Genomic DNA, 12,589 nt, shown 5'->3' with positions numbered 1-12,589 from the left:
AGCAGAGAATGATACATAGAAATGTTTTATTATCATGCTGTGTACTTGAAGCTAATGTAACGCTGTGTGTCAACTACACTCCAAAGCAAAAAAATTTCTTGAAAATTATTTCCCAGTGTTTCTGCTAATGCTTGCTTTCTTCTTAATGAATTTCTATATTTCTTAACTACAGTGATTGCTCACATCTACAAACAGCTAATACTTTCAGCATGTTTAAAAAATGGAACTATTCTCCACTTTAACCTGAATTATGCAAAAGTCATAATGTTTATGAATACTTTTCCATAATTAGTCTTCTACCATATTCTAGTGGGAAAGATATAGGATATCTATTTCAATGAAGTAGCAGTATGATAATTCAAAATTAATATTTCAAGTTTGTTACCAAAAAAGAGAGTAAGATATATATATAGATAGATATAGATATAGATATAGGTATATATATGAGCAATTTTCAAATTATATTGAACATCTTAGGAAGCAGAGTAGAGTTATTGAAAATCAGAGATAGTTAGGTAAAATAAGCATTGAAAATGCTAAAACTGTAGGAGAAATTTCTCAAATGTATTTCTGGAGTTTTTAATCAAAATTGCCAGGCTCTCCCTTACTGTTATTTCTTTAGGAATTTTTTATATTTTATCTTTTTTTAAAACTAACATAAGATGTCCCACATTTACAATTTCCATTGGATATATAAAGTCTCTGCTGGAACATAGTACATTCCTAAGCAGGATAATAAACATTATATTCATTGTTTTCCTTGGAGTTTTTAGGGAAAAAATATCACATAGTATGGTTCTACTGTTTTATCTACATGCTTTTTAAATTCTCAATTACTGATGATTCAAATTACCATTTCTAATATTTTTAAAATTGAAATTCGAATTTTTATAATATTACGAGCAAGAAGAAAACATAAAGTCAAAAACAATTAAATTTTTAAGTTCTAATTGGCAGATTACATCTTTACTTTTGTTAAAGATTTACTTATTTGAGAGACGGAGAGAGAGAGAGTGCACACACTGTAGGGATAGGCAGGAGAGGGAGAAAGAATCTTAAGTGGACTCTGTGCTGACATGGGCCTCGATCCCACAATCCTGAAATCATGACCTAGGCCAAAACCAAGAGTCACCAAGAGTTGGACCCTTACAGGACTGTGCCGCCCAAGTGTCCCTACCATGGAACTTTAAATCAGTGAACTATCGTCCTTCGTAAGAGGGAACGGTAAAAAATAGCTAACTGTAATATTGAGTACTTTCAGTCAAATATTGATCCGATACCTTTATTAACGGTTCCGGGTGTTCTTTATGTTCAGTTGATAATTCTATCCTTAAATGCATGTGATTATTAGGGACCACTCCATAACTATAGCCTAGAGAAAGAAAAAGTACTATAACTTTAAATATTAGAGCAGGACAAAGCATGTTTAAATCTCAAACCACGTTCATTATCCTTTAATCTCAAATTCCATCATAGTATACTCTTGATCAGTGACTCAAAACAATAGGAAAATAATGAAAAATAAAGAACAGAGGAGATCTGTAATCTTTGTTCTAAAAATAAAAGTAATAAATTTATAAAACACTCTCTAGACTTAAGTCTGTTTTCTATGTACACAGTGTAATGCTGAGTTTGATACTGCAGCGACACCTTGATTAGAAATCAATAAAGGTTCAATTCTACTGCCACAAACTAGCAATATAACCTTGCAGAAGATACTAAACACACTTTAATAAAGGTATTAGTTTAAAAGATTATAGGGGCGCCTGGGTGGCTCAGTGGTTAAAGCCTCTGCCTTCGGCTCGGGTTGTGGTCCTGGGGTCCTGGAATCGAGCCCCACATCAGGCTCTCTGCTCCACGGGGAGCCTGCTTTCTTTTCTCCTATCTGTCTCTGCCTGCCTGTCTGCCTACTTGTGATCTCTGTCTGTCAAATAAATAAATAAAATCTGGGGTACCTGGGTGGTTCAGTGGGTTAAAGCCTCTGCCTTTGGCTCAGGTCATGATCCCAGGGTCCTGGGATCAAGCCCCGCATCCAGCTCTCCACTCAGTGGGGAGCCTGCTTCCTCCTCTCTCTCTCTGCTTGCCTCTCTGCCTACTTGTGATCTGTCTGTCAAATAAATAAATAAATATCTTTTTAAAAAATAAATAAATAAAGTCTTAAAAATAAATAAATAAATAAATAAATAAAAGATTATAATTACTAATGTGAATGAAGTGAGCTTTCATTTCTGATTTTATGAGTTTTTTGAATTTTATTATCCTTTTATCATCTGTGCAGATGCAGTTAATTTTTTGTCCTTTTTCAGCGAATGTGTTCTATCATGGTAGTCTTCATTAACAGTAAACTATTGTTCACAAATGACTGTTTTGCTGGTTAACTAACTACTCACACCTATTTTGCCAGACATTACAAATTTTCTTCTTCAACACTTATTCACAGTCTCAGCAGCTTGCTTTCCCATGTGAGGGGCTGACAAAGCAAAAATAACATTCTCCAGATTCCTTTGAAGCTAGGTTTCTGAGGGTGATTAAGGTTCTGTCAATTGATATATTTGCATAAGTCTTTATTTCTATAAAAATATCATGTGTGAACAGAGACAAGGAGCAATATTTTCATTTTTCTGGATGAGACTATGATAGAGGGAGCTCTGGGTTGGAGATAGGAGTGTGTATTAGAAGATCAACATCTCCAAATATCTTAATTATATCATACAGCAGCTCTTTCTGCAACCCAGTTTAAGGATGTGTGTGTGGGGGAGGGGGTGGGTACGCACGCACGCGCACGTGTGTGTATGTTTTACACTTTGGATGCTTGGACTAGAGTGTATTTCTTCAATTCTATTGACAATTCTGTTATTCATTAGAACAGCTAGTCTCCAAAGATGTCCCTTTCACACTTCCTGGTATGCATATACTGTTTAGTTCCCTCCCACACAGAACCGGGGCTGACCCTGTGTAACCACCAGGGTATGATAGAAATGATGTTGCATGACATATGAAACTAGGTTATAAGAAGTCTTACAAGGTTCCACATTAGTCTATTGGAATTTTTTTCATGGAACTCCTCAGAAGCCAGGTGCCATGCAAGTCATAGAGAGATCACAGGTAGGTGCCTCCAGCTGCCATCCAGGTGCCACAGTTGAACTCCCACCCAACAATTAGCATCAATCAACAAGCATTTCAGTGAACCACCCTTGGAATTCTAATCCACTAAAAACTTCAGATGACGGTGTCCCTATTCAACATCCAACTGTGAATGCACACAGAAATCCAAGCAAGAATTGCCTAGCTAAGCTCAGTCAACCCACAGAACCATAAGAGATAATAACATATTGTTATTTTAAACCACTCAGTTTGATTTGCAGCAATAAATAGCCAAAATGTCTAACTTCTACCCATAAAAACAAAGACACAAACATCCCCAAAACCCTTCTGCCTAAAGCAGCTGAAGTAGCTTGTGTCTATAACTGAGAGCCGCAACTATTATATCTACATTCATAAGTGAAATTAGCCTCTGGTTTCGTGTGTGTGTGCGTGTGTGTGTGTGTGTGTGTTATGCTTTGTATTTGAAGTATGGAGGTTTTTATAAACGAAATATTACATAACCTGCAGATTTGTTTATCCTTGATGGATTGTAAGGATTCAACTGTAAAATCATACTCATTTCTTTTTTTCTTTTTTTAATCATACCAATTTCTAATGACATTTAAGAAGAAAACTTTTTCCTCCTTCTTGCCAGATTATTGATTTAATCATGTTTTCCACTTTTTTCAAGCAATTTTGATAATGTGAATTTTCTTGGAAAACATCCTATTCATTGAAACTATCATACTTATTTGATCAGAACTATATGTGAGATCTCATAATTTTCTAAACCACTGCTATAATTATAATTACATAACCTTTCATGTAACTAATTTTCTATAATTGTGTTTCCTTTTTTTATTTATTTTAAAGATTTTTATTTATTTGACAGACAGATCACAAGTAGCAGAGAGGCAGGCAGAGAGAGAGAGAAGGAGGAGGCAGGCTCCCTGCTGAGCAGAGAGCCTGATGTAAGGCTCGATCCCAGGACCCTGGGATCATGACCTGAGCCAAAGGCAGAGGCTTTAACCACTGAGCCACCCAGGCGCCCCAATTGTGTTTCCTTTTTTAAATTAAACTATATAATTGCCAATATAGTTATATTTCCATTGTATAAATTTTAGTAAATATACATAAGCAAACCATTAATATTCCCTATAACTCAACTACAAATAATCACTGACAAAATTTGAAGCATCTACATAGAGTAAGTTTTTACATATCCATTCACCCAGTCACTCAGGACAAAAATCTTCCAGTCAGTTTCCTCTCCTGCTCTCATTCCAATCCATCAATAAATACTTTCGGTTCTTTTTACCTTAAAAAATGGTTTCTAGAGGGTTGTCTGGGTGGCACAGTCATTAAGCAACTGCCTTCAGCTCAGGTCATGATCCCAGGGTCCTGGGATGGAGTCCAGCATCAGGCTCCCTGCTCAGAGAGAAGCCTGTTTCTCCCTCTCCCACTTTCCTGCTTATGTTCTCTCTCTCGCTGTCTCTACCTCTGTCAAATACATAAATGAAATCTTTTTAAAAAATGATTTCTAGAATGTGACTATTTTTCATTTCTACTCCAATCACTCTCATTCCTAACTATACTATTTTTTTTTTAAGATTTTGTTTATTTATCAAAGAGAAAGTGAGAGAGAGCACAAGCAGGGGGAGCAGCAGGCAGAGGAAGAAGCAGGCTCCATGCTAAGCAAGGAGCCCAAAGTGGGACTCCATCCCAGGACCCTGGGACCATGACCTGAGCCAAAGGCAGTTGCTTAACTGACTGAGCCACCAAGACATCCCCCTAACCACACTATTGCAACAGTCTTGTAGTAGACTCTTGCTACCTCAGGTTATCTTTTCTACACAATCACCAGAATGAATGCTTCAAAAATGTGTCAGATATTGTCATTCTTTACTCAAAAACCTTCACATACACAGAGTAGAATCCAAAGCCCAGACCATGATTTATAAAGAGCCCTATATGATCTGACCCCCATAAAATCAGTGCCTTGACCTTTACAGACTCTTTTTTCTAGAACACTGGCTCTCTAGATATCCATGTGGCTCACCTCATTCACTGAGATATCCATGTGGCTTTCCTTCTTAGTCATTGCTCAACTATCACCTCCTCAGAGAGGCCTTCCTTGACTTACCCTATCTAAAAGAGCAACCTTCAATCTCCATGCCCTATCTTAAATTTTTTACTTCATTGAAGTTATCAGTATTAAAATATGACATATTAATTTGTTTCTAGTCTGTCTCCCCACACTGGAGCATTAGAATAGGAAAGCAGGACCTTTGCCTATTTTGTTCTCTGTAATATTCTCAGAGGCTGAAACAGATCCTTTCACACAGTAATATTTGTTGAATGACTATCTATTAATATCTACATTGTAATGTATACTAGTATTTGCATAAATAAAACTGAATTTTATAATAATCTTATATATTATATCATGGACACTTTTTTTTTAATATATTTTTTTAAGATTTTATTTATTTGTCAGAGAGAGAGGGAGAGCGAGCACAGGCAGACAGAATGGCAGGCAGAGGCAGAGAGAGAAGCAGGCTCCCTGCCAAGCAAGGAGCCCGATGTGGGACTCGATCCCAGGACGCTGGGATCATGACCTGAGCCGAAAGCCGCTGCTTAACCAACTGAGCCACCCAGGCGTCCCTATATCATGGACACTTTTATTCCATTAAATATTTTCTAAGCCATCTTTTTCAGTGGGTGTTGCTGGATACACTGAGGCCTGTTGAACATTTAGGCTGTTGCTATTTTTCATTATAAACCAAGCCATGGTTAATTCTAGTTAAATCCTTGACCATTCTATTATTCTTAGAATTCCAAGAAGTAATTTTGCTCAGTTGAAGCAAATAAAAATTGTTAGGCTTCTGATGTAAATTGTGTTTTTCTCCCCCCAAAATGTATAAACTGATACTTCTAAAATATTCGTGTGACTCATTTTCTTTTCTTCTTTTTTTTTTTTAAAGATTTTATTTATTTATTTGACAGGCAGAGATCACAAGTAGGCAGAGAGGCAGGCAGATAGAGAGAGAGGTGGAAGCAGGCTCGCTGCTGAGCAGAGAGCCTGATGCGGGGCTCGATCCCAGGACCCTGAGATCATGACCTGAGCCGAAGGCAGAGGCTTTAACCCACTGAGCCACTCAGTTGCCCCTCATTTTCTTTTCTTAATGCAAAGTAAAGATGACCCTTGAACAACATAGGGGTTAAGAGTGACAAGCCCCCATGCAGTCAAAAATCTGCATATAACTTTTGATCCCCTAAAACACACCTACAAATAGCCTACTATAGACCAAAATGCTTACTAATAATATAAATGGTCTATTAATGCATATTTTATATATTATACATATTATATATTGCATTCATACAATAAAGTTAGCAAATGAAAATGTTATTAAGAAAACCATAAGAAAGAGAAAATCCATTTATAATACTGTACTGTAAAAAATCTGCACATAAATGACGTATGCAGTTCAAACCTATGTTGTTCAAGAATCAACTGTAATAGTGTCTGGTTTTAATTAGGACCAGTAAAACAAACTGTTGGTGGCTAATATTTATTGGACATATAAAGGAAGTAGTCAGGAAAAAAAATTAATGGACTAAATTAAACAATCCAGCATATTATAGATATTATAGTAGAGAGAAATGCACATATATGTATATAACAACAGCTAAGAACTTCCAGCAGCATAGTTTTCTAAATTATAAATTAATCATGACTACAGAAAACTTATCTGCCAAGCAGATAAAAACTATACTTAAAAAAAAAAAAAAACCACAACTACTTACTTAAAACATCGGTATCTTCCAAGTCCTGAAGAATGAGCTCTTCCGCAGTTTTGCTCTTATTCTTTATGATGTTAATACAGTGAAGAACTGACTCAGGTAATTCATCCAAATCCTAATTTTTTTTAAATGAAAGTAACTATTAAATCATTTATTAAAACTATGTATCAAAAATTTCATAAAAGTTTTCATACACCAAAACTTTGAGCAAGATGTGTAAATCAGTTCAAACAAGTATATTTGATTAAAATTTGCTTTTTCTTTTCAGGCGACTATGAAGTACATCCATGATTCTGCTGTTTTTCATATCTAAATGAAGAATTTCAAAATTCTCACTTGAATTAGCTATGGATAAAAAGACATAGTAATATACAAATTATAACTTTCCAATAGTAACATATAGCTTATTGCATCCTAATTAAAAATGAAAGTATAATTATCCTTCAAAACTTAACGAATGAGTTTTCTTTGGGAAAAAGTTTAGTGGAGAAAATTTTGAAAAAGCAAAGCAAGGAATTTGACCTGTTTGATACTTAATAAAAAAAACTACAATAGGGGAAAAAGTAACAGAATAATGGAAAAGAATAGAATGCCTTGGATAGATTATATGTATAACAACTAAACATATACAAAAGATAAGACAAATCAATTAAGAAGAGGTAGATTGTTCATCAAGTGACATTAATAATATTAACGAAATATATGCAGGAAAATTTCTATTTAGATCTATGTTATATAACATATTTGAAAAAAAATCCCATTAGTTTAAGGATTTTGATGCAAAAGAATGAATCTGTGAATAAATATTCTTTTTTTTTTTAAAGATTTTATTTATTTATTTGACAGACAGGGATCACAAGTAGGCAGAGAGGCAGTCAGAGAGAGAGGGGGAAGAAGGCTCCCCACGGAGCAGAGCCCGATGCAGGTCTCGATCCCAGGACCCTGAGATCATGACCTGAGCTGAAGGCAGAGGCTTAACCCACTGAACCACCCAGGCGCCCCTGTGAATAAATTTTCTAATCATATAAACATTGGGGGAAATACACAAATGAAAAGACGATAAATTTGATTTCCAAAAAATAACTATTTCTATAGGTCTAAAGATTCCACATAAACTTTGCTTTTCATATATCTCTAATAACATTAAAAAGCTCATAATTTAAGTTTTAAAAGCAGGATACAAATAAATAGTTCTATGTATAATACCAATATTGCAAAAAAATGCACATATATACATGTGAAATTATAAGTGAGTTTTATCTTCAATGTACTTTTTATATTTAAATATCTAACAATGCACATTGTTTAAAAGTGATCCTAAAGTTAAAAAATGAGATAACAATGTTAAGAAAACTGAGCAAAGTAATATTTCTCCCACAAAGTTTACTCCAGTTAAAAGGATCTTAAAAGCCCAGCATTTAACACTTACTGTATCACTATCATCACTCTGGATGTCTGATATTGAATCACTATCAACATCATCTTTTTCTAATGAAGAAATGCTGATTTTATCCAATTCAGCTTCTATTTCTTCCTTGAGCTTTGTATCTTCATCATCACCATCATTTTCCATCATCCTTTGTAATAAACACAGAACCATTTAAAGAAAAATGAAAAGGATAAAATGAGTAAAATCTATGGGTTGTTTAATGTGTCATACCAATCTAACATGTTCTGTGTAAATATGTTTTCATCTAGGATACCTTCATCGTATCTTAAAATGGTCGTACCATATATTAAAGAACGTTTTTCCCCCCTCCGTTAATTCATTAGTTCTTTAATGTTTGATACAAAATGGCCAACTCTAATAGTACTCTCTTAATTCTCTAAAGGAAAAGTCACATGGAATGGACTGTCTTGGCTTCCTGAACCAAGAAATGTCACAGTAAAATTCATCCTCATGGAAATAATTGAGGGTGAAATATCTCTGAATAGCTTGAGTATTCAGAGAATAGAATACTCATTAAAAAAAAAAAAAAGAATACACATTAGAAAACAACCTAAGTCTATATATGGGGCAATATATGGTTAGTTTCTACTTATTAACTGACAGTTGTTAATTTACTATAGACAGCCACATGTTTTTAACAACAATAATATGTTGTAATAATATGTGGCTTATAAGACCAATATTTATTATTTAAACCTTTAATGCTTGTGATGGATATGGATCAAGCAACACATTAGAGTATATCTTCCTGTAATCATCACCATCATCAACCACCATTAGCTTCCATGTATTGCATATTAGTGACAAGCCAGGCACTAAAAGACACTGTGTGAGTGATAATCATCAGAGCAATGGAACAGATATAAGGCCATTATAGTCATTGTATTGATAAGAAAACCAAGGTTTAAGGAGTGTACTTAAATTCGTATAGTCATTATGCTAATCAGTAGTGAGGACATGGCCCTAACTGAGAGATCCTGAATTCAAATCCAGTGCTTTTCCCACTATGAAATGGTCTCCAAACTTAGTCAAACTCCTCATCTTCCCAGCAATCCTTCTGAATATCCCCTAGTCCAAGAGTCTTCAAATTGTAGATGATAACTCTTTAGTGGATCAAGACATTAAATCAGTGGCTTCTCATCATAAAGTTTTAATGATGGAATAGGATAGGAAAAATTAGGGTAGATAAGCAAATAGACTATAAGTGTACTATATATGTTAAAGATAAAAACTGTTTTAAAAAAACTTATGTTTTGATTGTAGGTGGGTATATACGTAGGCATGTGAGCATGCGCGGCAGTGTAAAGTGTAATTTGTTTGTTTTACTATGGGTCTTGGTTTAAGAAAAAAATTTGAAAAATACTCTACTCCTCAACTATTATTTTATTTTCCAGACTATTCCAAACTTTCATTTTTTCTTCAAGTCCCTGATATTTCCAGTGCTACTTTCTTGACTCACCCTCCCTTCCTTCCTTCCCTCTTTTCCTTCTTTCGCTCATCTCAAAATCAACTTTTTGGGAGCCCACCAGGTACATTAACAACAGTGCTAGGTGCTATGCTGATTAAATAAGACAAGTAGTCTATGTTCAAAGTTTACAGTCTAGTTAACAAAGAAAATGAAACGCCCTCATTTTCCTATTTCTTTTCCTGAAATCTTTTCATATTCCTCTTACTTGGAGAAGAATCCCTTCCTAATAAGTGTAATCTTCTGCTATTCTCTGAATCTGACATTTTTTCACCTACTCAACTATGCTCCATCCACTAGCCTTTCTGTTTACTGCCTCGTCATACATTTTTATTCTGTTTGCCTCTCTTCCCTACATAAACACAATTAATTTACTCCCATCCAAAACAAAACAAAACAAACAAACCAAAAAAAAACCACAAAACCCTGTGCCTGTCTTTCCTCTAGTTATACGTTATCACAGACCTTTCTTTCATATATAAATGATTTAATTGGACTGATCTCCATGTATTGGCTATACTTTTAGGCACTTTTCCCAGAAAAATGAAATTTGATGTTCATATTAAAACTTGTACATGAATATTCACAACAGTTTTATTCATGACAGCCTCAAACTGGAGACAACCAAAATGTCCCTCAATAGGTGAATGGTTAAACCAATTCTACTACCTCCATACCAGGTAATACTACTCAACAATAAAAGGGATACCGACAAATCTCCATGAATCTCTAGGGAACCATGTTGAGCAAAAAGCCCAAACCAAAATGTAACATACTACATGATTCCATTTATATAACATTTTTGAAGTGACAAAATGGCAGGGGTGGATGGAATTGGAGGAAGGTGGTTATGGTAATAAAAGGGCAACATGAAAGATTCTTGTAGCATTGGAGCTATTCACTATCTTGACTGGAGTAGTAGATAAGTGCACATATTCAGATGATAAAAACTGTATATAATACACACAAATGATTACAAATAAAAGGAAGGAAATCTGAGTAAGATTAGCAGACTATACCAATAAAAGTGTTACCATTGGGAGATACTGGACAGTGTACAAGGGCTATTTCCACATTATTTCTTAAAACTACATTTTAATCTACAATTTTCTCAATAAAAGATTTAAAAAATAATGAATACTAAGGAAAGTTAAATAGATTATGATGGATTCATAGAATGGAATACTATGTAAGTCCCTTTAAAAATGGGTATATTTACTGTGCTGTGGAAAAGTAGCAAAGAAGAAATAATTGAAAAAAGGCACGTGGTAGAAAAATATGCAGAGTAACTATCCACACATACACAGTTTTTTGAAACACAGATATTTTCTGGGAGAAATTGGGGATCTTTTTAATTTTCATTTCAGACCTTTATGTTGAGTGATTTTTTAAATCATGAATTCTAAAAGCTAGTTTAATTTTACCCATCAGCTTCCTCCTCCAAAGGAAAACAAAACCATAAACAGAGCAGTATAAAATATTATCCTGTTATCAAACTTATTTAAAGTGCAATTCAAAAGATTTGCTAGGTAGGAAAATTACATTTTTCTATAAAGCAGAATGCACAGGTACACAAAACTTTATGTGGAGAGCAGAGTAAAGGTAAAAGTCATTTTCATTGTGTCCTTCTCTGCTCACCAACTGGCTCTTTATTTTTTTTTTTTTAAGATTTTTTTTTTTTTTTTTTTGACAGATCACAAGTAGGCAGAGAGGCAGGCAGAGAGAGACAGGAGGAGGAGGCAGACTCCCTGCTGAGCAGAGAGCCCGATGCGGGACTCGATCCCAAGACCCTGAGATCATGACCTGAGCCTAAGGCAGAGGCTTTAACCACTGAGCCACCCAGGAGCCCCCAACTGGCTCTTTAGATCAGCCCTGTCCAACTACATATCTAAGCACATATGTGATTTTAAATTTGCCAGTTAGCAAATTTTTTAAGTAAAGAATAACAGGTGAAATTCGTGTTAGTAATATATTTTATTTAACTCGTTATATCCAAAATATTATTTAAACATGTAGTCAAAATAAAAATAATTTATTATTAAGATCAACGTAAAAAGCTTATATCTTTGTTTTACCTAGTAATTCTTCGAAGTGTGATGTGTATTTTACACCTACAGTACGTTCCCATTTGGACTAGCGGTTTTTCAAGTCTTCAGCGACCACCTAGTGGTTTGGTTAATCCCAACGTAAATGGTCTACAGTAAACTTCTTCAAATTGATAATAAGTCACCTGGAGCTGGCTAAAGCTGCCCAAAGTGGGAAATCTTAAAGAACGCTCCTCTCAACTGTAGTTTTTCAATTATAAATAAAGGGAAGGAAATCTACTTTAAAAGGTAACTATAAATCATTTCTAAAATAGGAAATAAAGGAGGAAAGTGCAGGGAGGGAGGGATGAAAGGAACTTTCATTTAGAGAGGGGAAAAAAACAATTATCGAAAGGTCCCTAGATCCTAAGGATGGCTCTCTAAGTTTTGGGTGAACTACAAAACCTCCAAAATCTAAAGGAGCCTAGGGCTCCGCGGACTTCAACAGCCAGCCCCTCAGCCCGCGGTCCCCACACCGTTTGCCTAAAGCCCGGCCTTGGCAGAGAGGGGTCTGCCTCCGTCTGCGCTCCCTTAGCTCGGTCTCGCCTCCCGCGCCACCACCCCCAAGGCTTGAGGAGCCCCGGCTCACCCACCGGCTGCTATATCCCGAGGCTTGGTTGGAAGACAGCGCCCAGAGCCTCCAAACAAAGCGTAACCACGACAACAGCCAATCCCAAGGAAGATGGACCGGTCTTTTCT

The 12,589-nt window shown here is 35.4% G+C and overlaps 1 protein-coding gene across 4 annotated transcripts in view; it reads right to left on the bottom strand.

Moving 5' to 3' along the window:
• LRRIQ1 (leucine rich repeats and IQ motif containing 1) overlaps positions 1 to 12,556 on the bottom strand; it is a 210,511-nt gene extending 197,955 nt beyond the window's left edge. For 3 of the 4 annotated variants that reach the window (XM_032874162.1, XM_032874163.1, XM_032874165.1), the window contains exons 1-4: positions 12,484 to 12,556; positions 8,321 to 8,468; positions 6,895 to 7,006; positions 1,281 to 1,372 (exon numbers count right to left, since the gene is read on the bottom strand). In XM_032874162.1, coding sequence (XP_032730053.1) covers positions 1,281 to 1,372; positions 6,895 to 7,006; positions 8,321 to 8,467 — 351 coding nt within the window. In that variant the 5' untranslated portion in view covers position 8,468; positions 12,484 to 12,556. Of the gene's footprint in view, positions 1 to 1,280; positions 1,373 to 6,894; positions 7,007 to 8,320; positions 8,469 to 12,483 lie in introns of those variants that run through there. The other variant, XM_032874164.1, reaches the window with a different exon arrangement.
• Positions 12,557 to 12,589: the final 33 nt, after the last annotated feature.

This window comes from Lontra canadensis, unplaced genomic scaffold (genome assembly GCF_010015895.1).
Source record: "Lontra canadensis isolate GAN:19392208 unplaced genomic scaffold, GSC_riverotter_1.0 scaffold52, whole genome shotgun sequence".
NCBI lineage: Eukaryota > Metazoa > Chordata > Mammalia > Carnivora > Mustelidae > Lontra > Lontra canadensis.
The sequence above is the reverse complement of the archived record's forward strand: the minus strand, read 5'-3'. Positions and strand labels throughout refer to the sequence as shown.